We start from the raw sequence: 25075 nt of genomic DNA, 5'->3' as shown, positions 1-25075 counted from the left end.
TAACCACTGCATCTTTTGCTCCCGCATTAACCACTTTCCAAAAACAAGAAACTGACTTGGTGTTGGGAATGTGACATTTTTATTTATTTTGATTTATATATATACATATATATGTCCTTATATATGTATAAATATATAATGCAATCCAAAATCCTAGACCTAACACTTTTTAAGGGATAATTCTCATTGCCTAGGCAAGGATCTAGAGACTTTGGGTTCTGCTCTGTGGCAGCTGGTACAGTGCTGTGGGTTTGCTTCTGTTCTGTATGCCTCAAACACTGGGAACAGAAAATTGTGACTGCTCTGGCTTCCTGCAGTGGGTTTACATTGAGACATTTGGTCCAGAGTTCAAGGAAAGGACCAGTGAGCTCAAAATGCCTTGTCTAAATCAAGCAGTAACCCCAAACTGCTGTGGTTTGCCAACTCACAATTTTCTGAAGTATCTGGGTGCTCTGGGGTGGGGCTTCAGGTTTCCTGATGATTTTTTGATGTTTCTAGGTTATGGTTTCAAAGGGAAATGTTGTGACATGTTCAGATGTAATTGTGTAATAACTGAAAACTGAGTTCTGAAAAGACACATCAGTTTTTTTCCCACATGGTCTAGAAGCTTTTAAAATACTTTTTAAAATACTTTTTTTTTTTTTTTTTTGAATGATGCAAATGTGCTGGTCTGAGTCTGGTAAGTCCTTGGGATGAAACTGCCACATCTGTGAGCCAGTCTTGCCATGAAACCAATTCCTGCAGCTGAGCTGTGGATAAAATTGAAACTAATGAGATTGTGTGACTGAGAATAGAGAAGCAAGGTTTAAATTATGTACTGAGGCCTTGCTGCTCTTCAGTACCTCCTGTCTGTCATTTTTATATGTATAAAATTACATACTTTCTAACATGACAGTCCTGGAAATCAGAGAAATGCAGAAGTGTTTACAATAAACTTAAACATTGTTCTTCATGTAGTGTGGGAGCATTCAAACCTTACCAGGTGTCTTTAGTCAAAATAGCTATCAAAAACCCACATTTTGTTCAGAATAAATGAAGTATTAAAACACCTGCTGCTTTTCCCAAGATTGAAGTGGTTCTTGAAAAAAAATAAAAATTCAGAGATGCCATTAAGTGTCAGATTTTTGGCATAGAGTGGCTGGATCTGACAGGCTGGAAACCAGTTCCTGCAGCTGCAACACCAGTAGCAGACTGGGTGATTAAGCACCTGGGCTTGGATTGCTTCCTGAAATAAAGAAACCCTGACTGAAGTTCAGAACCCAGCCCAATTTGGGGTGTGGAGGGGTTGGCTGTTCCAGCAGCAGAAGATAATTTGACCAAAAATGCACATTCCTCACAACAGCTCATGCTCAGAGTGAGGGCTTTGAAGGAGTGGTGATCTGTAAGTGGAACCTGCCCTGAAAATCAGGTTGTGAGCTGGTGAAACACAGTTTGGCTGGAGTGTTCTGAGGTTTAACATGCTGCTTTCCTGCCTCAGACAGTCTCTGCCCAAGTGCTGTGTGTGAAGAAGGAAAAGGTCATTAAAGTGATTATCTGCCTGCATCTTGAGGTGATGCTGCAGTGCCAGAGAGCAGGGGTGAGCAGGGAAGCTTTGCCATGGAGCCCCAGACCATTTCTGTTCACTGATTTACATTCCTTATCCCACTGTCCTTTGGAGAGGCCCCTTGCTACAGCTGAGATTAATTTCTTGGGGTTTTAGCACAATTTCATTGGGTTTTTGGGGAATGACTCTCCGCTCCCCATCACCAAAAAAAGCTGGTGACCTTTGGGCTGATCAAGCTGTGATGTCAGCAGAGCATTAAAGCAGTGCTTGGCAAACATCTGAAGACTTCAGAGGCTTCATCTCTTCAGCAAAGTAGAGATTTCCAGAGTCCTAAAATCCTACATGTCTTTTTGTGGGGAATTCTGCCTGTTAATGAAGATTTTTTTGAACCCAGCTAAGCTGAAGGAGGAGGCAGTGTGGCTTGGATGCTGTGTCACATTGGAGAGGATGAAATACCTGGTTATTTTTTCTGGAGTTCAGTTAAATTCTTTTGTAGTTGCTGTAGCAAAGCCTCTGTGGGAGTGGCTTAAAAGGCTTCCTGGTATCAAATGTTACCCCTGTGGTAACCCTATCCATTGAACAGGAGTCCTGCAAGTAGCAGTGCACAGGTGCAGTTATTTGTAAAGTGCTGTTGGAGATTTGCATCTGGGCAGGGTGGGCCAGGGAAGGACAGACTCAGATTGTTTGCCCAGTGTGCTCATTTACAGATACTCCTGATTTCCTTAGCTCAGATCCATGTTAAATCATCAATGAATCCTAGAGTTTATCCAGGCTAAATATTCTGCTTGCTTCCAGAATAACCTGTTCTGTCCATGGCCTTTTTTCTCTTCAGTTTTTTTCCCCTGCCCCTCTCTGGAACTGTGTGCAGTGTCTTTTGTAACAGCCAGATCAGCTGCTTTGGAACTTGGAGAGGTGAACTGTTCCAGCAGACAGAGCTCTGCTGACTCGGGCAACTTGGGCTGCCTCTCTTTTGCCAGAGCAGCAGTTGTTCAGGTGTGATTTGTAACTGTGCTTACACTCAGCTTCCCTCAGTCATAAAAGTGACTCAAGCAGTCAATCTGCAGGATAAAGTCTACCAGGGCCATTTGGGAGAGGTGTTTTTAACTCCTGGCAGTGGAGATTCTGTGAGGCTGTCAGCAGGTCCATTAATATTTGCTGGATGCCTGTGCTGGTGGCAGGATTGCTCAGAACAGACTGAGACTTCTCTGCTGGAGAATTAGAATTACTGACACCTGAATCCTTCTCACTTGCTTGTCTGGAGCAATGGAGAATACACAAAGTCTGAGCATTTCACACTGAGGAGGGTTTTAGGGAATTACACTGGAGTTGCTGCTCCCCTGTCAATCACATCTTCAGCCATGGTAATAAAGAAGCAATTTGAGGATCCCTCACATAGCACAGAGATTTTCAGAGCTTTGGGTAACACCTCAGAGGGAGAGGTGTGATGATTTGGCCCTGTATGGAGTGAAGATGTGTGGAAGAGATGCCCCCATGGACTCTCCAGCATGTTCCTCATGCCAGCACTGCTCTGTGTGCTGAGTATCTCCATCTCACCTGCCAGCTGTGGTTGGGCTGTGTCTTTACAGGACTTTGAAGGGACATTTTGAGTTGAATCCAGCTCCCTGTTGCTCTCTGTAGCTGGACGTTCTCCTGCCCATATTACCTTGGGTTTGAGAAGTTCTAATAGCAGCAGATCATTTGGTAGGATGTCCTTTGTCCTCAGGTCCAGGCTCCCATTTCTCATGAAATACTCAGGCTTCTGAAGCAATGAGTTGATCTATTTCTTTCCACACTCTCCTTTGTTGGCTTTGTTTTGGCTGCTTTGATGGAGAAGTGGTTCAAAAGATGAATCAGTGTTCTCTGCTGAACACACTAAATGGAAAAACAGCATAATTTCTGGTTGTGTACATCAAGTAGGATTTGGGAACTCAGGAGTCCCTGGGCTTTCCGTGGGAACTTGCACTCAAGTGGGAATGGCTGTCTTGATTCTGGTACTGGATTTTTTTTTTAGTATGACCAGTGCTGGATAAAGAGAATTGTCCCTCAATGCACTAACACTGGCTTTGAAACAAGTTATTGAACCTCTTTGAAATGACCTGTAGCCAATTCTGGAGGAGTTAAAGCCATTTTCTGGGTGCTCTCCAGATACATTTTGGACAGAATGTCAGACTAGTAAGACTTGTTTGCACTTGCTTCTCTCTGGATGACAGCACAAGCTATAGCTGAGGTCAGCTCTGTCTGTATTTCACTGAGAAGAGATTTCTGTTGCAAAAACTCAGAGCTGTTGCTGTGATGAACTCAGCCATGGGCAGAACCATCCCTGTCTGGAGAGCATCCAGAACGAAACTCGCTTGGCAAGGCCATCTTTGGTTGAGGCTGTGAAGCACAGCCCTGCCACCTGAGTCACCAGAGAGCAGCACGGAGGGAGGACTGGCTTAGCCTGCAGTAACTGGTTCTTGGAGATCTCTGTGTGTTCCTGTCTCTCCCTGTCCCCCAGTGTCATTTGGAATTCTGAACATGAAAAGAATTGCTGTGTGTGCAGCACCTCCCCTGCCGTGTGAGTCAGCCCTTGTCCTTGCCAAGGCTGAGGTGTGCTGCTTGCCCAGGGGGTGTCCCAGGTGCTGCTGCCTTGTTGTGGGTGCTGCTGTGGCTTTGTGGTGCCACAGTTGCTGTAAGGTGGGTGAGTGATGCCCTGGCTGGCCGTGTGACACTGCCTGTGCCAGCGCCTGTGACATCCCCCGTGCCGCTGCCGTACTGCGGCTCTGGAGAGCACCCTGCAGTCAGATGACAGCTTGACATTCGGGGATATAAACATGAGCCACTGCAGACGAGTAGAAAACAATCCTATGAAATTACATCCTGTTTCCTAGTGGCAATAACACAGCTTGTTTTCAAACTGCTGGGCTGGATTCCTGCTGGAGGAATGTGGCATCCAGCTGGTGCGTTCAGCCTGCTTCCAGTGCAGTGAGAGGTGTGTGAGCTCCAGGGCTGTGGCAAGTGCTGGTTACCTTTGGAAATGGACTCCAGGAACTCTGCAATTCCCAGATGGAGCAGCATTTTCCCCTTTGAATGACCATAACTGCTGTTTATTTTCCTCCTGTGAATGCTGTTGCTCGTTTCCATCCCGTATCAGTAAGTTTGCCCTTGTGTTTATCTTGCAGGTTTCTGAGCATGACGAGGATGGGACAAAGCAGAGCAGATCGGAGCAGGACTTGTCACTCCCCAAATCCTAGAAATTTTAGTTGATACACTTGCCAGTGGCTGTGGGCAACCATTTCCTTGGTGTAAAGAACTTAATATCAGTATAAACTGGCTCTGGGCAGTGTCAGTGATGCTGCACTTTGAGTTGTAGCAGCTGTAATTGTGAATATTACTGAGATAGTGAAACATGGTGTCCAGTTTTCTATTGCATTTTTTTCAAGTGGAAAAGTTAACTAATGGTTGACACACAAGTGGAGAAAATTGTGCATATGCCAATTTTTGTTACCTTTTTACTTTGAACTACACTGCTTATGAGATCTCATTGTTTTGGAAGAATGGCATGAACAGTCTTCGGCAACAGTTGTGATAATTGTAAATGCTCACAATTGTGCACTCTTTTCTGGTTATTCCTCCCTGGGTTTTGAAAGTTGTACACTTAAAACATTCTTAAAGTTGTTGGCTTCTATGTGCAACATACCAAGCCAGCTGACATGGTAGTAACCAAAGATTCCAGTTTTTAAGCATATGAAAGACTCTGCCTGCTTACCTGTGCTAGAAATAACAGCATCTAAAGTGAAGACTTAAGAGAAACTTAGCGACTACTAGATAATCTTTAGGACTCTGCATTAACTCTATAATGTTCTTGGTATAAAAGGAAAAACAGCATATTTGTCACGAAATTTAGTTAACATCTTACAACTGAACCTGTATGTAAGTTGCTTAGATAAATGTAATCACTGTAAACATCTATATGATCTGGGATTTTGTTTTTATTTTGAAGCGGGAGCTTTTTTGTTTACAAGTTCATTAAAAACTAAAAACTGTTTCTGTAAGGAAATGAGATTTTTTTAATTTGCCTTGTTAATTCAGTTTAAGAAATTTACATTACCCTGTTTTTAAACCAAGTTTAAGGCCATTTGTTAAGCAAAAGAAGTCATATTTCTTTCTAAATCATTTTAGATTTAGTGTTGTAACTCTTCCTCATTTTGTTTTTAAATAAATTTTGTATTTTTTCCTTGAGGGGGAAGGGGCAGTCTTGCATTTTTATAACCTGTTGTTTGAGACCAGCCCTCCATAATAAGATTGGAATTTTTAAAAATGAAATGGCATCTTTTGCAGACCCAGGATTGGCAGCCTCCGAGCATTGCCATGTCCTGCCTCGGCTGGACTGACTTGTGATTGCTGCTTTGGAGACAAAAAATTGGAATGGTTTGAAAAAAATTGGATGGTTTGAAACCAAGGCATTTTCTTTCAAGTTCTTGTGAAGTGGATATGACCAGATTTCCTCTTGTTCTTGGGGGCAGCCTCGCACCATGCAGAGTTCACGTTGGTTACTGCCCCAGGCTGTCTTCCTTCTCACTCCTATTCTAGCCCAGCTGAAAGAAAGAAATACTTTTATTGCTGGTAATTCTTTAACAGTGTAATTTATTCCTTTATAGCATGTCAGAATAAATTAAAAAAAAAATGTCTGAAAATGCTGCCAGATGCCTATTGTGTAAATGTTGTCTGTATGTTTGCTTTTTAGACCGTTTCCATGCATGGAGCAGAGTTCCTGCTCACAGTTTATCTTTTTTACTGTTGGAAAAGATCTTTCTTTCCTTTTGACAACCATTTCTTCAGGATCATAAGACACTGTGCACTCCTGGAATGGTGATGATGTGGATCAAGGCTCCCCTGTACTCTGTCCAAGAAGGATCTGCCCTGAGATGCTAAGCTTTCGGTGGAGAACGCTGTGTGCTAATAATAACAAATAATAAACGCTGGGATAGATAATCTGGGAGGCAGGGAGGCTGCTGAGCTTCAGAGATAGCAGAGCACACAGCAGGCTCTGCTGCCTGCCAGGTGCAAGGAGAAATGGAGCTCGTTCTGGCCAGGATGGTTTCCCAAACTCCTGAGGCTTGCCCCATCCAAATAAGGATGGTTTTCAAGCAATGCCTCCTGTGAAAACCAGTCTGTTTGTAAGAACTGGTATCTAGAGCACTGTGAGATGTCCTTATCCATGATTTCTGCTGTCTAGGCAACGTGGCTGACAACACACGTTGGCAGGAGGGGAGGAAGCATCAATGAAATGCCTTCTTGGCAGCTGGCCTTGGAGAGGCTGCTCGGAATTGTTGTGGCATCGCTTTTCGTGCTCTGACATGAGATACTTGCTGAAAAGTTGGAGAAAACAATTTGGTTTCAGGAGAATAAATTATTTTCTTTGTCCATTAAATTTGCTCGTGACTTTGAGGGGGGTTTGGAAACAGAGCTGCTCTTGATGAGCTCTGCAAGGGAGAGTAAACACATTTAGGGTGTCAAAATGCATGGGTTTGTAGTTTGGGGAGCTGCAGGGGCTGTGGAGGAGCCTGGAGCTCTGTCAGCCTTGCAGATGTGTGGGAACAGAATTTGTTTCTGGGCCAAGTGTTTTGCATCAACAGCCTGTGCCAGATGTGCTGGGCAGAGCAGGAGATGCCCACCTTAAACTGGCACCCAACACCCGTTTGCTGTGTGCTCTCCTGGGTTTGTAACAAAGATTTCACCCTGACCCTGGATCCTGACTGCTGCTTGCACCTCTGCAGAGATTTTTTGTGGAGAGAGATTCACCTGTCCAGGCCAAACTTCTGCAAGCAGCCCCAGGCCCTTGACAAGGAATCATCATTTGGACCAGAGGCTGCAAAGCTCAGGATCTGCAGCCTCGTGCTCGCTGGAAAGTGCCAGAATTCGGGTAATGACATTAGGCTGTGACAGCAGCCCCTTAGTCACCTCGCTAAGCTGCGTCCAGGGTTCCACAGCAATTCATTAACCTCCTTAGAAGGACTCTGAGAGGCTTCCTAAGGCCACCTTCTAAAGGATTGCTTAATTGGGAGCACGAGTGCTCATGTGCACAGTACTGCTTCATTATTTTTAACCTATTTAAGCCATTCCTTGTCAGAAGCAGTTGAAGGCCTTTTTCTCTTCTCCTGTAAAGACTCTGAGGAGAGACAGCTCTGGCTCCCAGTTTCTGCCAGCGTCACTCCTTGGCTGCTGCTCTGCGTGGTGTTGGTAACAAGTGACAAACAGAACCCCTGGCTGTGTTAAAAACACTCAATGTGTCTGCTGGGTCTGGAGCCTGTCCAGCATGTGCCACACTTTTTATTTATTTTTTCCCTTGATTTCTATGTCTCTCTGGGGGGTGTTTTTCAAGTGTTGCCTCGCTGTTGCAGTGCCGTGCCTGTTCTCTCTTGGCTTTTTTAGGTGTTTTTTGTTGGGAACTTGCCCCTGCTTTGTGCTGGGGTTTTCCTGAGCTGAAATGCTTCAGCCCAGCCCTACTGCCCTGATCAGGAGCTTGGCCTGGCTGCCTCCCTGCAGTCCCTCCCTCCCTCCCATGTGGAATTTTCCTGCCGTCCCAAGTTGACTTTTTGCACGCGGCTTTAATTTCTCTTGACAGCGTTCTCCAATTTAGAAGATTTGTTGCTTAGCCAGCTCCATCAGCCCCATCTGCTCCTGCCTTAATTGCAGTGAAATCATCATGATTTCATATCAGCTTGATGTCATGCCCACGTCGGTGAGCAGGCAGAGGGAAGTGGGCAGGAGGCAGAGCAGTCCCTGCACCATCCTCACTTTGCAAGGGTGACACAGAGGAAATGCCCTCCCTCCTAACAGGGCCGATGGAGGGACCGAGTCCCTGGCTGTTCTCATGTGGAAATGGCTCTTTAATGTGATCCTCGTTAGCCAGGGCTCAGCAGCAACGGGGGAGGGAGGGAGGAACCGAGACTGCCTCGTGCTGGGGCACAGCTGCTCTAATGAACCTTCCAAACGCCCCAGCCCTGTCCCTCCCATTGAGCTCACCGCACCAGCAGTGCTAAAGGTGTAAAATCCATCCCTCTGAGATGCTAATGTGACTTTTTACACGATGTGAGGTGTTCTTCGATGTCACTGTGGATAGTGCTGGATTTTGGGAGCTGGAAATCCAGAGGAGCCAGGGAATATTCTCACAGCAGACTCGGGTTGTTTGGGTTTGCAGGTATTTGTGTTCATAAATCACTGAAGGTTGATGTAGCTCCTTTCTCAGGGGTTTTGGCATCAGGGACTGTCCTGGAAGTACCTGAGCACACTCAGCCCTCCCCGTTCTGCCTTTTGTTTTTGTAAACACAGCTGATAAACTGCATTTCTTTCCCCCTCTGAGTTTGTAGTTTGGCAGGAGGAGAGGCTCTTCCAGAGCTGTGCGTGCCCCATTCATGTCCCAGGAGCTCCAAGGCTCTGCTGCTCCCTGTCCCCAGCCCTGGAATGCCACCAAGCCCTGGGCTGCTTTGCAGGTGCCAGACTTTGAACTCCTTTAGAATGGGAGCAATTTGAGCTGCTGGGGAGCCCTTGAAGGAGTGAGCGTGTTGTTCTACAGGGTGGACTGGCTTGTGAGCTTGCCTGCTGCTCTCAGAGTGTGCATGATAAATTCGTGCTTCACTTTACAGCTCTGTAAATGCCCGGGGCAGGAGGCTGACTTGGCAAAATGCTGTGCCTGGCAAGGTGGGGCAGGGAACTGGTGTGACTCAGCTTGGTGGGACTGCATGAGCCACCAGGGCAGGGGCACGAGGAGCAGACCCTGCCCCTTCCTCATGGCTCAGGTGAGTCCCTCGTGTTCTGTGGCCACAGCAGTGCTCTGGGACTTGTCCCAATGGGACAATCTTGAGTTTACCTGGGAATCTCCAGGGCTGGGCCCTGGGCAGAGCTTGCCTTGGTGTGTGTGGTTCTCCTGAGCTGCTGCACTTCCTTCTCCTGGGGCTTTAGCTGTGGATGAATTAAAGACTTTGACTCACCCCTCTCTGGTGACTGCAAAGACTCCACAAACCCAAGTGGGCACAGTGGGGACCAGGACCAGCCTGGGGCTGGCAGCTGCCTCTGCTTGGGCAGCCAGACCAGGCTGGTGGCATCTGCGGATGGCATCTGCCCATCCTCATCTGCTGGGGCCCAGATGGGCACAGAGACCAGGGATTGTTCATCCCCATCTGCTGGGGGCACAGATGGGCACAGAGAGTAGGGATTGTTCATCTGCTGGGCACCCAGATGGGCACAGAGAGCAGGAATTGTTCATGTGCTGGGCACCCAGATGGGCACAGAGAGCAGGGATTGTTCATCCCCATCTGCTGGGCACCCAGATGGGCACAGAGAGCAGGAATTGTTCATGTGCTGGGCACCCAGATGGGCACAGAGAGCAGGGATTGTTCATCTGCTGGGCACCCAGATGGGCACAGAGAGCAGGGATTGTTCATGTGCTGGGCACCCAGATGGGCACAGAGAGCAGGGATTGTTCATCCCCATCTGCTGGGCACCCAGATGGGCACAGAGAGCAGGGATTGTTCATCTGCTGGGCACCCAGATGGGCACAGAGAGCAGGAATTGTTCATCCCCATCTGCTGGGCACCCAGATGGGCACAGAGAGCAGGGATTGTTCATCTGCTGGGCACCCAGATGGGCACAGAGAGCAGGGTTTTTTCTCTCCTCCATGTGTGTCCATTGGGCAGCTGCAGGCAGGCAGAGGGGGAGGAGAGCAGAGAGGTAAAGCCAGAAACTGGTGCAAGTCCTTTGAGCTGAGAAAAATCACTTAGGCAGCAAATAGAATCATTCTCATGTGCCAACAGCTTCCCCCAGGCACAGCCCTGCCTCGTGCTGAGCTCTGCCTTCCTCCTCCTCCTCCTCTCAGGCTGGAGTTGGGCCAGGGCTGTTTGTGCCACTGGGTCGGGGCAGGGCCTGTCAGCAGCTCCAGGGGGGTGGGCACGGTGGGTGGGGGCGTTAATGCCCCTTCAGGCTGGCATTCATGGTGCCACCAAAGCCTTGGGCAGCTCCTGCTCCACGGAACAGCAGGCAGAGCCAGAAATCCCTGCTGAGCCAGACACACCCTGGGAGCGCCTGCCTTCCTTCCCAAACCCCCTTTTTATGGGGAGGAAAGGTGAGGAACAGGCTGTGGCCATTCTTGGCTTTCCCAGGCCCCCTTTTTTGGGGGTAGGAAAGGTGAGGAACAGACTGTGGCCATTCTTTCCTTCCCAAACCCCTTTTACTAGGTTGGAAAGGTGAGGAACAGGCTGTGGCCATTCTCTCCTTTGCAGACCGCCTTTTTTTGGGGGATGAAAGGTGAGGAACAGGCTGTGGCTGTTCTCCTGGGCTGCCCAGGAGGTGTTTGCTGCTGTTTTTTATGTGCTGTTTGTCCTGGGGAGCTGGGGGGTTGCCAGCCCTGCCAGAGCAGCATCCCTGGGAAGGTGGAGCCGTGCTGACGCCATTCCCAGGCGGCCTGAAGCTGCTCACAAATCCCATAAACTGATTATGGGTGTTAAGTCCCTGCTCAGTGACCTTTCTCCCTCTCACTGACAGCTTTTAACATGGTGCCCTCCTGAGGTGCTGGCAGGGGCTGGGGACAGCGAGGTGGGTACGAGGCTGCCTCGCGTGCCAGCCGTGCCAGGAGATGCAGCCCGGCCCTGGCAGCTTGATGCTGATGGGAAGTGATTTGTTTTTGCTTCCCAACATGCAAACAGCTCCTGGGCTCCGAGCTGGCTCTGCTCAGTGAAAAGCTGCTGGCAGGGGGTGCCAGCCAGCTGTGCCCGCTGCTGTGGTGCCTCCCAAAACCCCAGCTCTGGGCAGGGCAGGGCAGGGCAGGGCGGGCAGGACCCCGTGGTGGCTCTCAGGGAGGGGATGGTGCCCTGGGCACGCTGGCTCAGCTGTGGCTGCCAGCTCTGCCCGCGCTGGCTGCTCCCAGGAGGAGCTGGTCCTGTGTGCCAGGGAGCACCTGGGCATCCCTGAGACACAGGGTGTGTGTCCATGTGTGTCCACATGTGTACATGTGTGTTTCCATGTGTTTCCATGTATTTCTGTGTGTGTCCGTGTATTCCATGTGTGTGCATGTGTGTTCACATGTGTACATGTGTGTTTCCATGTGTTTCCATGTATTTCTGTGTGTGTCCGTGTATTCCATGTGTGTGCATGTGTGTTCACATGTGTACATGTGTGTTTCCATGTGTTTCCATGTATTTCTGTGTGTGTCCGTGTATTCCATGTGTGTGCATGTGTGTTCACGTGTGTGCATGTGTGTTTCCCTGTGTTTCCATGTGTGTCCATGTGTTTATGTATTTCCGTGCGTGTCCATGTGTATATCTGTGTTTCCATGTATGTTCATGTGTATTTACATGTATTTCCCTGTGTTTATGGCCTTCCCTGTGGGTCCATATGTATTTCCATGTATTTCCATGTGTGTCCATGTATATTTCCATGTATTTCCATGTATTTCCATATGTGTCCATGTGTTTCCATGTGTATTTCCATGTATTTCCCTGTGTCTCCCTGTGTTTATGGCCTTCCCTGTGTGTCCATGTGTATTTCCATGTATTTCCATGTGTGTCCATGTGTATATCTGTGTTTCCATGTGTGTTCATGTGTATTTACATGTATTTCCCTGTGTTTATGGCCTTCCCTGTGTGTCCATGTGTGTTTCCATGTATTTCTCTGTGTTTCCCTGTGTTTATGGCCTTCCATGTGGGTCCATATGTATTTCCATACATGTGTGTCCATGTATATTTCCATGTGTTTCCCTGTGTTTCCATGTGTATTTCCATGTATTTCCATGTGTGTCCATGTGTGTCCATGTATATTTCCATGTGTTTCCCCGTGTTTCCATGTATTTCCATGTGTGTCCATGTGAATTTCCACGTGTTTCCATGTGTTTATGGCCTTCCTGTGAGTATTTGGTGTGTGTGGGGAGCACTGGGGCTGCCACCCCAGCCCTGGCAGGTTGTGGGACAGGAGAGCAGCTCTGGGAGCAGCCCTGCTCTGGAAATAACCTCCCAGCTGCTGGTGTTTGTTAAGGGGCCCAGCCGAGCTCCTGCAGGAATGTGGGATGTGAGGCACTCCTGGATCAGTGTCCAAGGGCAGCCCTGCGGGACGGGGAGGAATCCCAAATGCCAGGATGCACTTTCCAGGAAAGAAGCGTTTGTGCCCAAATCCCAAATGTCTGGAGGGTCAGGGCAGCCTCCTCTGGGCTCCGTGGCTGCTTTTATTTTGGCAGAGCTGGGCTTGGAGTCCTGCTGGGAGCTGAGGGCTGGCCCAGCCCCACAGCAGCTCTCAAACAGCTCTCAGCTGTGTTTCCCTGTGCGTCCATGTGTGTTCACGTGTATTTTCATGTATTTCCATGTGAACATCCATGCACTGAGCTCAGTGCCAGCTGCCCCTGCTCCCCCTGCCCTGCCTGGCTCCTCTCCTTGGTGTGGGGGATCATCAGGGAGCCCCCAGTGCGGGGACACTGGAGCTGGTGACAGCTCTGCCCGCCGCCAGCCTGCGGGGCAGCATGCCAGGGCACGGGACAGCTGGGGACAGCTCACCTTGGCCCTGCAGCTGTGTGCCAGCAGCTCTGGGAAAAGCCCTGATTGTGCTAAAGCTCAGCGTGGATGAGCTCGGGGAGCTCAGGTGATCACAAAGCACCTCGAGGTCACCCCGGGCCCGTGACGGCCCCTGGAGCCCAGGGCAGCTCCTCAGGGGCTGTCAGAGCCTTTTACCCCCATCAGAAATGTTCTGTGCAGGGCTCTGGGGGTTTGGAGGGGCAGCTGGGCCAGGCTGGGCTGGTGCTGGGGCTGCTGAAGGTGCCAGGAGGGCTCTGGCAGCACTGGCAGAGTGTGGCAGGGCCAGGCAGGGCTGGCATCTCCTGGGGTGTGCCAGCTGAGCTGGGAGCCTGCCTGCACCACCTGGGAATGCAGTTTGGGGTGCGGAATTTGGGGTGCAAGCAAGTGCCTGTGGTGCTCTGCATGTCAGCTTTAAGTGAAGTGCAGGGAGTGTTTCCCAGGTGTATTTCCCTGTGTTTCCCTGTGTTTGTGGCCTTCCCTGTGTGTCCATGTGTGTCCATGTGTATTTTCATGTGTATTTCCATGTGTGCTCATGTGTGTCCATATGTATTTCCATGTATTTCCCTGTATTTCCCTGTGTTTATGGCCTTCCCTGTGTGTCCATGTGTATTTCCATGTGTCCATATGTATTTCTATGTATTTCCCTGTGTTTATGGCCTTCCCTGTGTGTGCATGTGTGTCCATGTGTGTCTCTGTGTGTCCATATGTATCTCCATGTGTTTCCCTGTATTTCCCTGTGTTTATGGCCTTCCCTGTGTGTCCATGTGTGTCCCTGTGTGTCCATGTGTATTTCCATGTGTGTTCATGAGTGTCCATATGTATTTCCATGTGTTTCCATGTATTTCCCTGTATTTCCCTGTGTTTATGGCCTTCCCTGTGTATCCATGTGTGTCCCTGTGTGTCCATGTGTACCTCCATGTGTTTCCATGTTTATTTCCCTGTGTTTATGGGAAATACAAGGAAATACATGGAAGCACATGTCTGCATAGCACAGCTCTGCCTGGCTGCCCTGTCCAGCCCCACACAGAGCAGCAGGGAGGGCCCGAGCTGCCCCTTCCCGCAGCTGCCATCAGGAGGGTGTGATAAACGCCCTGAGGCTGCTCTGGCCCTGCCCGATAGCCGGAGGGGCCGCTCATGGAGAGCTGAGCTGTGAGGAAGGTTCGAGGGAGCTGGGGGTGCTCAGCCTGGAGAAGAGGAGGCTCAGAGTGCCCTCATTGCTCTCTGCACCTTCCTGAAGGGAGGCTGCACACAGGTGGGGTCGGTCTCTGACAGAGCCAGGGACACAGTCTGCAGCTACGGCAGGGAAGGGATAGGTTGGATCTTAGGAAAAAAATTTTCACTGAAATAATAATAAAGCACTGGAATGCTCTTCCCAGGGAGGTGTTGGAATCACCATCTCTGGATATGTTTAGAAAAAGACTGGACATGGCACTTGGTGCTATGGTCTGGTTGAGGTGTTGGGGCACAGGTTGGATTCGATGATCTTAGAGGTCTCTTCCAACCTCGTTATTCTGTGATTGTGTGATTGTGTGTGATTCTGTGTGATTGTATGGTTGTGATTCTGTGATTCCGTGATGATTCTGTGACTCTTGTGATTGTTTGATTGTGTAATTCTGTGATTGTGTGAGTCTGTGATTGTGGGATTCTGGGATTGTGTGATTCTCTGATTCTGTGATTCTGTGTGTGATCCTGTGTGATTCTGTGATTCTGTGTGTGCTTCTGTGTTTCTGTGACTCTGAACCGGCGGCATTCCCAGGGATCTGTCCCATCCCAGGGCAGCCCTGGGGGCACGGAGCCGCCTCTGCCACCTGAGGGCACGGAGCCGCCTCTGCCAGCCCGTCCTGCCAGATCAGCATTTCTGCTCTCAGCGCTCTGCCCGGGCACGGCAGCGCTCCTGCCATCAGCAGGATCCGTGGGGAGCATCCCTGTGCCTGCTCCCCCTGCCCACCTGACAGGCTCCTGCTGCTCTGCTGCCACCGGGAGCCCCACAGGAGCGGGGCTGGGAGCCCTCGGCTCTGCTGGACCCCCTGTGCCACCCTCCTGCTGCCTCCCCCTGTCCCCGAGCCCCCAGGATGGAAATGTCCCCTGATTGGAAGTGACTCCTAGCTGGCCACGTCCCCTTGGCTGCTGGGCTCTGGATGCAATGTGCAGCAATGTGCAGCAATGTGCAGCAATGTGCAGCACTGTGCAGCACTGTGCAGCAGTGTGCAGCAATGTGCAGCAGTGTGCAGCAATGTGCAGCAATGTGCAGCAATGTGCAGCAATGTGCAGCAGTGTGCAGCAATGTGCAGCAATGTGCAGCACTGTGCAGCACTGTGCAGCAATGTGCAGCAATGTGCAGCAGTGTGCAGCACTGTGCAGCAATGTGCAGCAATGTGCAGCAGTGTGCAGCAGTGTGCAGCAGTGTGCAGCAATGTGCAGCAATGTGCAGCAGTGTGCAGCAATGTGCAGCACTGTGCAGCAGTGTGCAGCAATGTGCAGCAGTGTGCAGCAATGTGCAGCAATGTGCAGCAGTGTGCAGCAGTGTGCAGCAATGTGCAGCAATGTGCAGCACTGTGCAGCAATGTGCAGCAATGTGCAGCAGTGTGCAGCAATGTGCAGCAATGTGCAGCAGTGTGCAGCAGTGTGCAGCAATGTGCAGCAATGTGCAGCAATGTGCAGCACTGTGCAGCAATGTGCAGCAATGTGCAGCAGTGTGCAGCAATGTGCAGCAATGTGCAGCAATGTGCAGCACTGTGCAGCAATGTGCAGCAATGTGCAGCAGTGTGCAGCACTGTGCAGCAATGTGCAGCAGTGTGCAGCAGTGTGAGTTCCTTCCCAGACTGGGCTCCCTTTCCCCAGCAATGAAACCTCGCAGGGCACTTCAGGAAGTGCTGTGCCCTGGCTGCTCTGTCCCGAGTGACAATGCAGCTGCAGGGCTCAGGCTGCTTTGTGCCACCCCCAAGCAGCCAGCTCCAGCTCCTTCATCCCACTTAGCCCAGATTTCCCTCTAAATAGGTCACTCATTAATTGAGGGCAGGCACAAAGTTGTTCTGTTTCTCCTTGTTCTGGACAGACCCACTTGAGGAGCTGCCAGGGCTGGGCAGGGCAGGAGCTGAGCAGGGCAGGTTGGGGCTGACTCTGCCCTGCAGGGCCAGGTGAGAGCCCAGCCCTGGCTTGTCTGCAGGAGGAGAGGCCAGCGGAGCCCGGCTGGTGCCTGCTGGCAGGGAGGGATGGAGGGATGGAGGGGGCAGGATGGGGTTTTACCCTCCATGGTGCAGGGGAACAGCCCACAGTGTGTTCCTGCCCTCAGGCTGGCTGCTGCTGCTGGGAGGTGACACCAGGGTGACCCCAGGGGACAGGGACAGTGTGGGCTCTGCTGTCCCCCCTGTGTGTCTGGGTGTCCCTGCTGGAAGGGGATCTGTCACAGACATCTTTTATGGAAAATCCTTTCCTTAGGATTCTTCCTCCTGAGAAGCTGGGAGGCCTCAGGGACAAAATGCAAACGTTGATTATCTGCTGCTGTGGAATGCAACAGGTGCATCTGGGGATGGACTCATGTGGTAGTTTGTAATTAATGGCCAATCACAGTCAGCTGGCTCGGACAGAGAGCTGAGCCACAAACCTTTGTTATCGTTCTTTGCTATTCTATTCTCAGCTGGCCTTCTGATGAAATCCTTTCTTCTATTCTTTTAGTATAGTTTTAATGTAATATATATCATAAAATAATAAATCAGCCTTCTGAAACGTGGAGTCAGATCCTCGTCTCTTCCCTCATCCTCACACCCCTGTGAACACCTCACAGGGATCCCCCATCCCTCTCCTGCCCCGGGCAGGGCTGGCAGTGCCCAGCTGGCCCTGCTGCTTCCAGGCACAGCGCTGGGGATGGAGGGGCAGCTGCAGCCTCTGCATCCCAGCAACGTGGGCAAAGTCCAGCTGGAGCTCAGCACAGCCCAGCACAGCTCAGCACAGCCAGCTGTGCCCTCCTGCTGCCCAGGGAGGGTCTGCTGGGTGCCACCCTTGGTCTGGCACTGCCCTGCTCTGGTGCTCCTGTGCTGGTTTTACCCTGCCCAGGGGCTCATCCCCAGCCCAGGGTGGGGTTGGTGGGGTTGGGGCAGCCTCAGGACCTGCTGGGAGGACTTGGAGGAGGAGATAAGGCTGGAGCCAGGCCCGTGGAGCTGTGCCTTGGGTCAATATTGGCTGTGGCAGCCCGTGGGCACCGCGGGCAGGGCAGCAGGGCCCTCAGCTGTGCCCTAGGCTGAGCTCTAGGCCTGACTGTGGGCTCAGCTCTGGCACCCTGTGGCTGTGCTGGTGGCTCCCACTGCCACCCCTGGTGCTGGGTAGGTGCTGGCAGTGCCCAAACCGCCTCCCCTGTGCCAGCCAAGCGCTGGCAGCTGCGATTGGCACCGGGCTGGGTGTGCCAGGCGTGCCAGGCTGAGACATGGCAGCGCCCTGCCCGCTGCTGAGTCAGCAGGCACTGCCTGCCAGCCCAGCCTGGTGCAGGGAGCAGGGCAGGCTGAGCCCCTGGGCAGGGACAGCCCTGGCACAGTGCCACCCCTGCCTGCTGCTGCGGCCACCCCCTTCCCTTCCCTTCCCTTCCCTTCCCTTCCCTTCCCTTCCCTTCCCTTCCCTTCCCTTCCCTTCCCTTCCCTTCCCTTCCCTTCCCTTCCCTTCCCTTCCCTTCCCTTCCCTTCCCTTCCCTTCCCTTCCCTTCCCTTCCCTTCCCTTCCCTTCCCTTCCCTTCCCTTCCCTTCCCTTCCCTTCCCTTCCCTTCCCTTCCCTTCCCTTCCCTTCCCTTCCCTGAGTTTAGTTGGAATGCTCCAATTAAAGAGTTTTTTCTGGTCTAAAATTACGGATATTGTCCAAACCTAACTCTCTCTCAGGGACATGGAAAACCTTGGCAGATTTTCTGGCTGGGAAAAAAGGGTAGAGGGGAGGAGAAGAGAGAAAGCAACACTCCAAGCTCTCTGAGCTGGCATTTCCTGCAGTCAGTGCCACATGTTTTTACTTTGGGCGTGTGAGAGCAGCCGTGGCTTTCCCTCGTGCCCCGGCATGTCCTGCAGGCCCCTACCAACCCAAACCCAAACAAATGCTTGGGAAGTGCTGAAACAGAGAGGCTGAGCCTGGCAAAGCCCCGGGGCTGGCAGGGGAGCAGCAGGGCTGCATTTCAGCTCTCCGTTCTTTGTGATTCCCACTTTGCTCTCTGCTGGGGGGCACGGAGGGCTCTGCCCATCGCTGCCTTCCCCTGGCTGCGTTTGGGGGTTCTCCTGGGGCTCTCCTTGCCCATCCCAGCACCCCAAACCTCGCTGTGGGGTTTATCCCATTAAATCTCCTCAAATGAGTTCCCAGGTCCTGCATGGGGTGTATGGGGAGTCCTGGCCCTGTGTCACTGTCCCCTTGGACAGCTCTGCTGCTGCTGCCAGGGCTGGGCAACCTCTGTGGGACAGCCCGGGGGCTCCGTGGTGGGATCTGGGGAGTGTGGGATGGATGGGATGGGATGGGATGGGATGGGATGGGATGGGATGGGATGGGATGGGATGGGATGGGATGGGATGGGCAGGGCTGGGCTGTCCCTGCCTGCTGCCATCGAGCCACCAGTGCCACCTGCCGGCCTGCCCAGCCCGTACCTGCACCTGCACCTGCCTGCTGGGCCAGGGCAGGCTCAGGGTGGGCACAGCAGGAATTTCCCCATGGAAAGGGGGCTCAGGCGCTGGAACTGCCCAGGGAGGGCTGGATCCCCATCCCTGGAGGTGGCACTCGGAGCTCTGGGCTGGGGACAAGGTGGGGACGGGGCAGAGGTTGGATTCCATGGGCTGGGAGGGCTTTTCCAAGTGAAACGGTTCTGGGATTCCTCTGTGTCCATCCAGCACTGGGTGCAGCAGGGATCAGTGCAGGCAGGGATCAATGCAGGGCGCCCGGGGGGGCTGCAGGGAGAGCCCCCAGCCCCTGCCCAGGCAGCTGCTGCCTGCAGTGCCCTCGGTGCCCCACAGGATCCCACATCAGTGCCCATCAGTGCCCATCAGTGCTGGGCAGGGCTGGGAATGGGGGACATTGGGGGACAGCAGCCCCAGGCTGTGCCCCACAGGTGGCTCCTGTCCGCCCACCCTGTGCTGGCACACCCCGTCAGCCCCCACCCTGCTCCCACCCCCAAGGACAGCCCAGGACAGTCACTGGGGACAGGAGACCTTTATTGAGCCTGGCTGGAGCCCCTGCCCACGAGCCACAGCCCTGGCAGGGGTTGGTGACCCCCGGGCACACCCAACGCCCCACGGGGGCTCCCCTGACCCTCCCCTCCCTGTACCTCCATTCCTGGCTCCTTTCCTCCATCCGGGCTCCCTGGGGTGGCTGCAGAGCCGTGGCCCCAAGAACAGTATTTCCAGGAATCCCCATCCTAGTGCCCAAGGGATTCCTGGGAAAACTGGACCCTGAGGACACGGCGTGCCAGGCTCTGTGCCAGCCCTGCGTCCTCGCTGCTCTCCAGGTCCGTGGGTGGCTGATGAGGGCAGTCACCATCCTGCTGTGTCCCTGCTGTGCCACCACCCTGCCATCCCTGTGGGACCCCTCCCGTCCCTGTGGGACCCCTCCCACGGAGCCCAGCACCGCCTGAGGGCCCTGAGCAATCACAGGGGTCCTCTGCTGCAAGGAAAAGCCTCCCCACCCTCCCATCCGTGCTTGGGAGCTCTGGGATGAGCCCTTGTACTGCAGCCAGCTGTCCTTGTGCCACTCGTCCCCGCGGCTGGGGGTCCCCAGGGCGTGCAGCTCCTCCCTTCCCGAGCTACAGTGCTTCATCTCAGACTCCCAATTGACCAGAGATGCAGCACTGCACCTTGGGCTGGGAGACATGGACGTGTCTGTGACCCCCTCGCTGCAGGGCCAGGCCTGGGGACGGCCAAACGGGGGTCCCCAACCTCCAGGGACAGGCAAAGGGGGGACCTGGATCCAACCCTGGATCCATCCCTGGGATCCAACCCTAGATCCAGCCCTGGGATCCAACCCTGGGATCCATCCCTGGATCCATCCCTGGGATCCATCCCTGGGATCCATCCCTGGGATCCATCCCTGGATCCATCCCTGGGATCCATCCCTGGATCCATCCCTGGGATCCAACCCTGGATCCATCTCTGGGATCCATCCCTGGATCCAACCCTGGGATCCAACCCTGGATCCAACCCTGGGATCCAGCCCTGGGATCAGTCTCTGGGATCCAGCCCTGGATCCATCCCTGGGATCCAGCCCTGGGATCCAGCCCTGGGATCTGTCTCTGGGATCCATCCCTGGGATCCATCCCTGGGATCTAACCCTGGGATCCAGCCCTGGGATCCAGCCCTGGGATCCAACCCTGGGATCCAGCCCTGGGATCCAACCCTGGATCCATCTCTGGGATCCATCTCTGGGATCCATCCCTGGGATCCATCCCTGGATCCATCTCTGGGATCCAGCCCTGGGATCCATCCTCTGAGATAGCACTGCAGCTGCCCAGCACCTCACTTCCCAAGCCCAAACCATGTCCTGACCCATTCCCAGGCTGGCAGAGCCCAGCCCGGCCCTTCCCCTGGGCTGTGGGACAGGAGCTCCGTGCATCTCCTCCCCTGGGTCTGGCCAGGCTTCAGCCCACCTGGCCTGGGAGCGAAGATCCGGGGGGAAGCAGAGGCCAGGGAGGATGGAGGGAGCAGCCAAGCCCAAAAATATCCTCCCCAGGCGAACACTAACATCCTGAGCAGGCTGAGGCTGATAAACAGCCCATCCATCACGGCCCAGCAGCCCCGGCAGCCTGATGAGAAGCAGATGCTGCAGCTCTGCCCTGAGCCCCTGCATCCGGCCACGCTCGCCCAGCTGGGACCTGGGACAGGAACCTCAGGGCTGGGGTCCCCCTGCTGCCCCTGCCTCCCTGGGGGCACAGAGAGGGGAGAGCAGCCCCCTGTGCAGCCCCAGCACTGCAGCCCCCTGTGCAGCCCCAGCACTGCAGCCCCCTGTGCAGCCCCAGCATTGCAGCCCTGTGCAGCCCCAGCACTGCAGCCCTGTGCAGCCCCAGCATTGCAGCCCCCTGTGCAGCCCCAGCACTGCAGCCCCCTGTGCAGCCCCAGCACTGCAGCCCTGTGCAGCCCCAGCATTGCAGCCCTGTGCAGCCCCAGCATTGCAGCCCCCTGTGCAGCCCCAGCATTGCAGCGTGCCCTGCTCAGGAGCGAGGCTGGAGCAGCCTTGGCCAGCACGGGCTGTGTCTGTCCCAGCCACGGCCAGCGCTGGGCCCTGGCCAAGTGTGACAGCAGGCACAGGGACACGGAGCAGGGGAGGGGCTGCAGGGACCCTCCAGCCTGTGCAGAGCCTCTGCTGGGCCCTGCTCATCCCCAGGAAGGGGCTGCTGCGGGTTCTGGGGTCCAAACCATGGGATCCATGCCCTGGCATCCAAACCATGGGATCCATGCCCTGGGGTCCAACCCCTGAGGTCCATCCCTGGGATCCAACAGGGGATCCAATGCCCGAGATCCATCCCCTGGGATCCATCTTTTGGGGTCCATCCCTGAGATCCATCCCTGAGATCCATCCCTTGGGATCCATCCCCTGGGATCCATCCCTGGGATCCATCCCTGAGATCCAACAGGGGATCCAATGGCTGAGATCCATCCCTGGGATCCATCCTGGGATCCAGCCCCTGAGATCCATCCCTTGGGATCCATTCCTGGGATCCAGCCCTGGGCTCCATCCCCCTGGCATGGCTGGCAGCCTGTCCCTGCCTGTGCCCAGGCCAGGGCCCATGGTGGTGGTGGCCGTGTGGCAGCGTGGTGGCACATCAGCTCTGCCCTCTCTCCTGGTGGCCGTGTCGGGGCTGTGCCATCCTCTCCTGTGTCCAGCAGCTTCCAAAGCCCAGGGGCAGCCTCAGCTGGGCCTGTAAAACACAGAGCAGGGGGGTCAGCAGGGTGTGAGGGGCTCAGTGTGCAGCCACGAGCTTTGGGTCAGGGATGGCACGGGGGCCCGGGGATGGGGCACAGGGATGGCACTGGGCCAGGCCTGGGCAGCTGCTGTTGGGCTCCTTTGGGTGCTCAGCATCCCTGGGCCTGATAACAACAGTGCCAACAGCTCCGTGCCCACAGCAATGCCAGGACAGCTCTGTGCACGCATCAAACCCTACAACAGCCACTCAAAATCCTCCTTTTGCTGCTCCCAGCCCTGTGTGCCCAAAGGCCACCGGTGTGGGACACATCTCCTCTCCTGGGAGCGACTGCCAGGTCCCCCTGCCAGGTGTGTGGGAGCCCTGTCCTGGGCCTGGCCATGGCCCTGCCCTCCCCTGCCACCATCCCTGGTGGGACAGAGCCCTGTGTGCCCCTGGAGCAGGGCTGGGACAGCTCAGCTCTGTCCCTGTCCCCAGGGAGGGGAGGAATGCTGGGCTGTGCATCCCGCAGGGATGGAGGCAAAACATCTGCACAGCTCCCCCTGCCCTGCCCGAGGCGCTCTCAGGACAGGCAGACAGACAGACAGACACCCCAGAACTCCCTTCAGTGTCCCCAAAGCAGGACAGAACCCCAGCCCTGCAGGGCCTGCCCTGTCCCCCTTGATTCCACTCGCGGTTTTCCCCCAAATTCCCAAGGAAAGACGACTGCCACCAGCACAGCACTGGTCCCCACGCTCCCATTGCTGCTGGCACCTCCCGTGGGGACACCAGTGTCCCCTGGGGCAGGAGAGCCCAGCCCAGGCTGCCCATCTCACTGCTGAGGGCGTGAGTGTGACACAGGGGCTGGAATGATCCGGAATGACGAATGGCTGGGTGGTGCTGCCAGCACTGGGCACCCACCCACCATGCCACATCCTCCTGGTCAGGGTGGCTTGACAGTGCCCAGGGCACAGCCAGGACAGTCCCTGGCACCTCCCATGCCACATCTCCCTGCTCAGGATGGCCAGAGGGTACCCAGGGCATGGCCAGGACAATCCCTGGCACCTCCCATGGCACATCCCCCTGCTCAGGATGGAGAGAGTGCCCAGGGCACAGCCAGGACAGTCCCCTGGCACCTCCCATGGCACAGCAGCTCAGCTGGCACTGCCCATGCCCCGACCCACCGCTCACCTCCAGCCTCGCCTGTCCCTGGTGTCCCTGGGTGTCCCCGGTGTCCCTGGGTGTCCCCGGTGTCCCTGCTGCTGCTGCTGCTGCTGCCCCAGGAGGAGCAGGAGGAGCGGGTGAGGGCTCCCAGAGCCCCGTGGCCACCCCAGGAGCTGCTCCCGGCCGTGCTGGGCTGAGTCAGAGCTCGGCCCTCCCCGCGGTTACAACACTGCGCCCTTTCCCCTCTCCAGGCTGCAGGAAATGTCCTTTTTTAACAGCACTTGGGATTTGTTCCTCCTTGAAATTCCCCAGCCCTGCCAGGCCAGGCTGGGGCTCCTCAGGGATGTCTGAGCCCCCGGGCCAGGGGGGTTCTGCTGTGAGCAGCTCCCTGCTCTCAGGAGCATTGGGTGATGCTCAGCCCCATTCGGGTCCCTTTCCCCTCCTCCTGGCCCCCAAAATGCTGATCTGGGGCCCCATCCCTGCCCCAGACAGGCTGCGATCCATCAGCTTCCCAAACAGCCCTGACGGCAGCACCAAGGCAGCACCAGGCCAGGTAAATCCTGCCCAAGAACCCCCTGGGATGCCCCTCCTGGGTGCTGAGCACTGGGACCATGTAGGAGAGCACGTCCTGGCTGCAGGGACTCACTCAGCTCCAGAGACTGAAGGGCCTGGGCCCTTCAGAGCAGGGTGTGCTGGGCGCCTGCAGGCAGTGATCACACGGGATGCTGCTCCCTGGCACTCTGCAGCACGGGCTGGTGGCAGGACAGCCCCAATGCCTCATCCATCCCTCAGCATCCCCATCTGTCCCTCAGCATCCCCATCCGTCCCTCAGTGTCCCCATCCATCCCTCAGCATCCCCATCCGTCCCTCAGCATCCCCATCCATCCCTCAGTGTCCCCATCCATCCCTCAGTGTCCCCTGTGTCCCCATCCATCCCTCAGTGTCCCCATCTATCCCTCAGTGTCCCCATCCATCCCTCAGTGTCCCCAGCCATCCCTCAGTGTCCCCATCCATCCCTCAGCATCCCCATCCATCCCTCAGCATCCCCATCCATCCCTCAGTGTCCCCTGTGTCCCCATCCGTCCCTCAGTGTCCCCATCCATCCCTCAGTGTCCCCATCCATCCCTCAGTGTCCCCTGTGTCCCCATCCCGTCCCCCAGCCCACGGAGGCCTCTGCAGAGGAGAGGAGCCTCCCCTCTCCCTTCCTCCCTGCCTCCCTCCCAGCGCTGGTATTAAATCAAAGCTTTATGAGAAAATGGAGGGGCCAGGGGAGATCCTAATCTGGTGGCAGGCTGATTAACCCCGGGTTCAGGCCGAGGTCCCGGTGCTCAGCTATAAATAGCTCTGCCTTCTCTTTCCCATCCTCGGCGGGGCTGCGTGCCTGCCCTTTTATGGTCAAAAAGGCACATTTGGAGCCCGAGCAGCCCCATCCCCTCCGAGCTGGGCACCAGCCAAGGGGGCCCAGGGGATGCTGCTCCGGCTCCCTGGGCTCTGGGGGATGGATTGCAGCGCCAGGAGCAAAGGAGCGGGTTTGGGGGGCTGCAGCAGGGGGTGGGGGCACAGGGGACACGGCATCTGCTTTGTGGGGCCGGAGCTGGGGAGAAATCACCGAATTCGGTGTCTCTGCACAGCTGGGATCCTGCACACGCTGCTCTGCTCCGGCGGCACGGCACGGCACGGCATGGCACTGCAGGAGGGAGCCCAGGGACAAACAAGGCCTCTGCCACCTCTCTGTTTGTCACCCCAGGACAGGGCAGCGTCCCCGCCGTCCCTGCCTGGCCACCACTGTGCCCGGCCGTGCCCTGCAGAACGTCCTGATGCCAATGCTGTGTGAGGGGCTGGAACCCTCCCGCTGCAGGCCCTGGCCTGGGGTGAGGACGCTCCAGCAGGGCCAGGAGGAGCAGCAGAACAGGGACTGGTGGCTGGAAGAAGCCATGGCAGCTGCAGAAGAGCCCGGGCACACAGGAGCCTGGGCACTGCCATTGC

General features: G+C 54.7%; 1 protein-coding gene across 3 annotated transcripts in view; it reads left to right on the top strand.

Moving 5' to 3' along the window:
• CSNK1A1 (casein kinase 1 alpha 1) overlaps positions 1-6956 on the top strand; it is a 32808-nt gene extending 25852 nt beyond the window's left edge. For all 3 annotated transcript variants that reach the window (XM_058815528.1, XM_058815527.1, XM_058815525.1), the window contains one exon: positions 4705-6956. In XM_058815528.1, coding sequence (XP_058671511.1) covers positions 4705-4712 — 8 coding nt within the window. In that variant the 3' untranslated portion in view covers positions 4713-6956. The remainder of the gene's footprint in view (positions 1-4704) is intronic.
• Positions 6957-25075: the final 18119 nt, after the last annotated feature.

The sequence above is a fragment of the Ammospiza caudacuta genome, chromosome 16, assembly GCF_027887145.1.
Source record: "Ammospiza caudacuta isolate bAmmCau1 chromosome 16, bAmmCau1.pri, whole genome shotgun sequence".
Lineage (NCBI taxonomy): Eukaryota > Metazoa > Chordata > Aves > Passeriformes > Passerellidae > Ammospiza > Ammospiza caudacuta.
The sequence above is the reverse complement of the archived record's forward strand: the minus strand, read 5'-3'. Positions and strand labels throughout refer to the sequence as shown.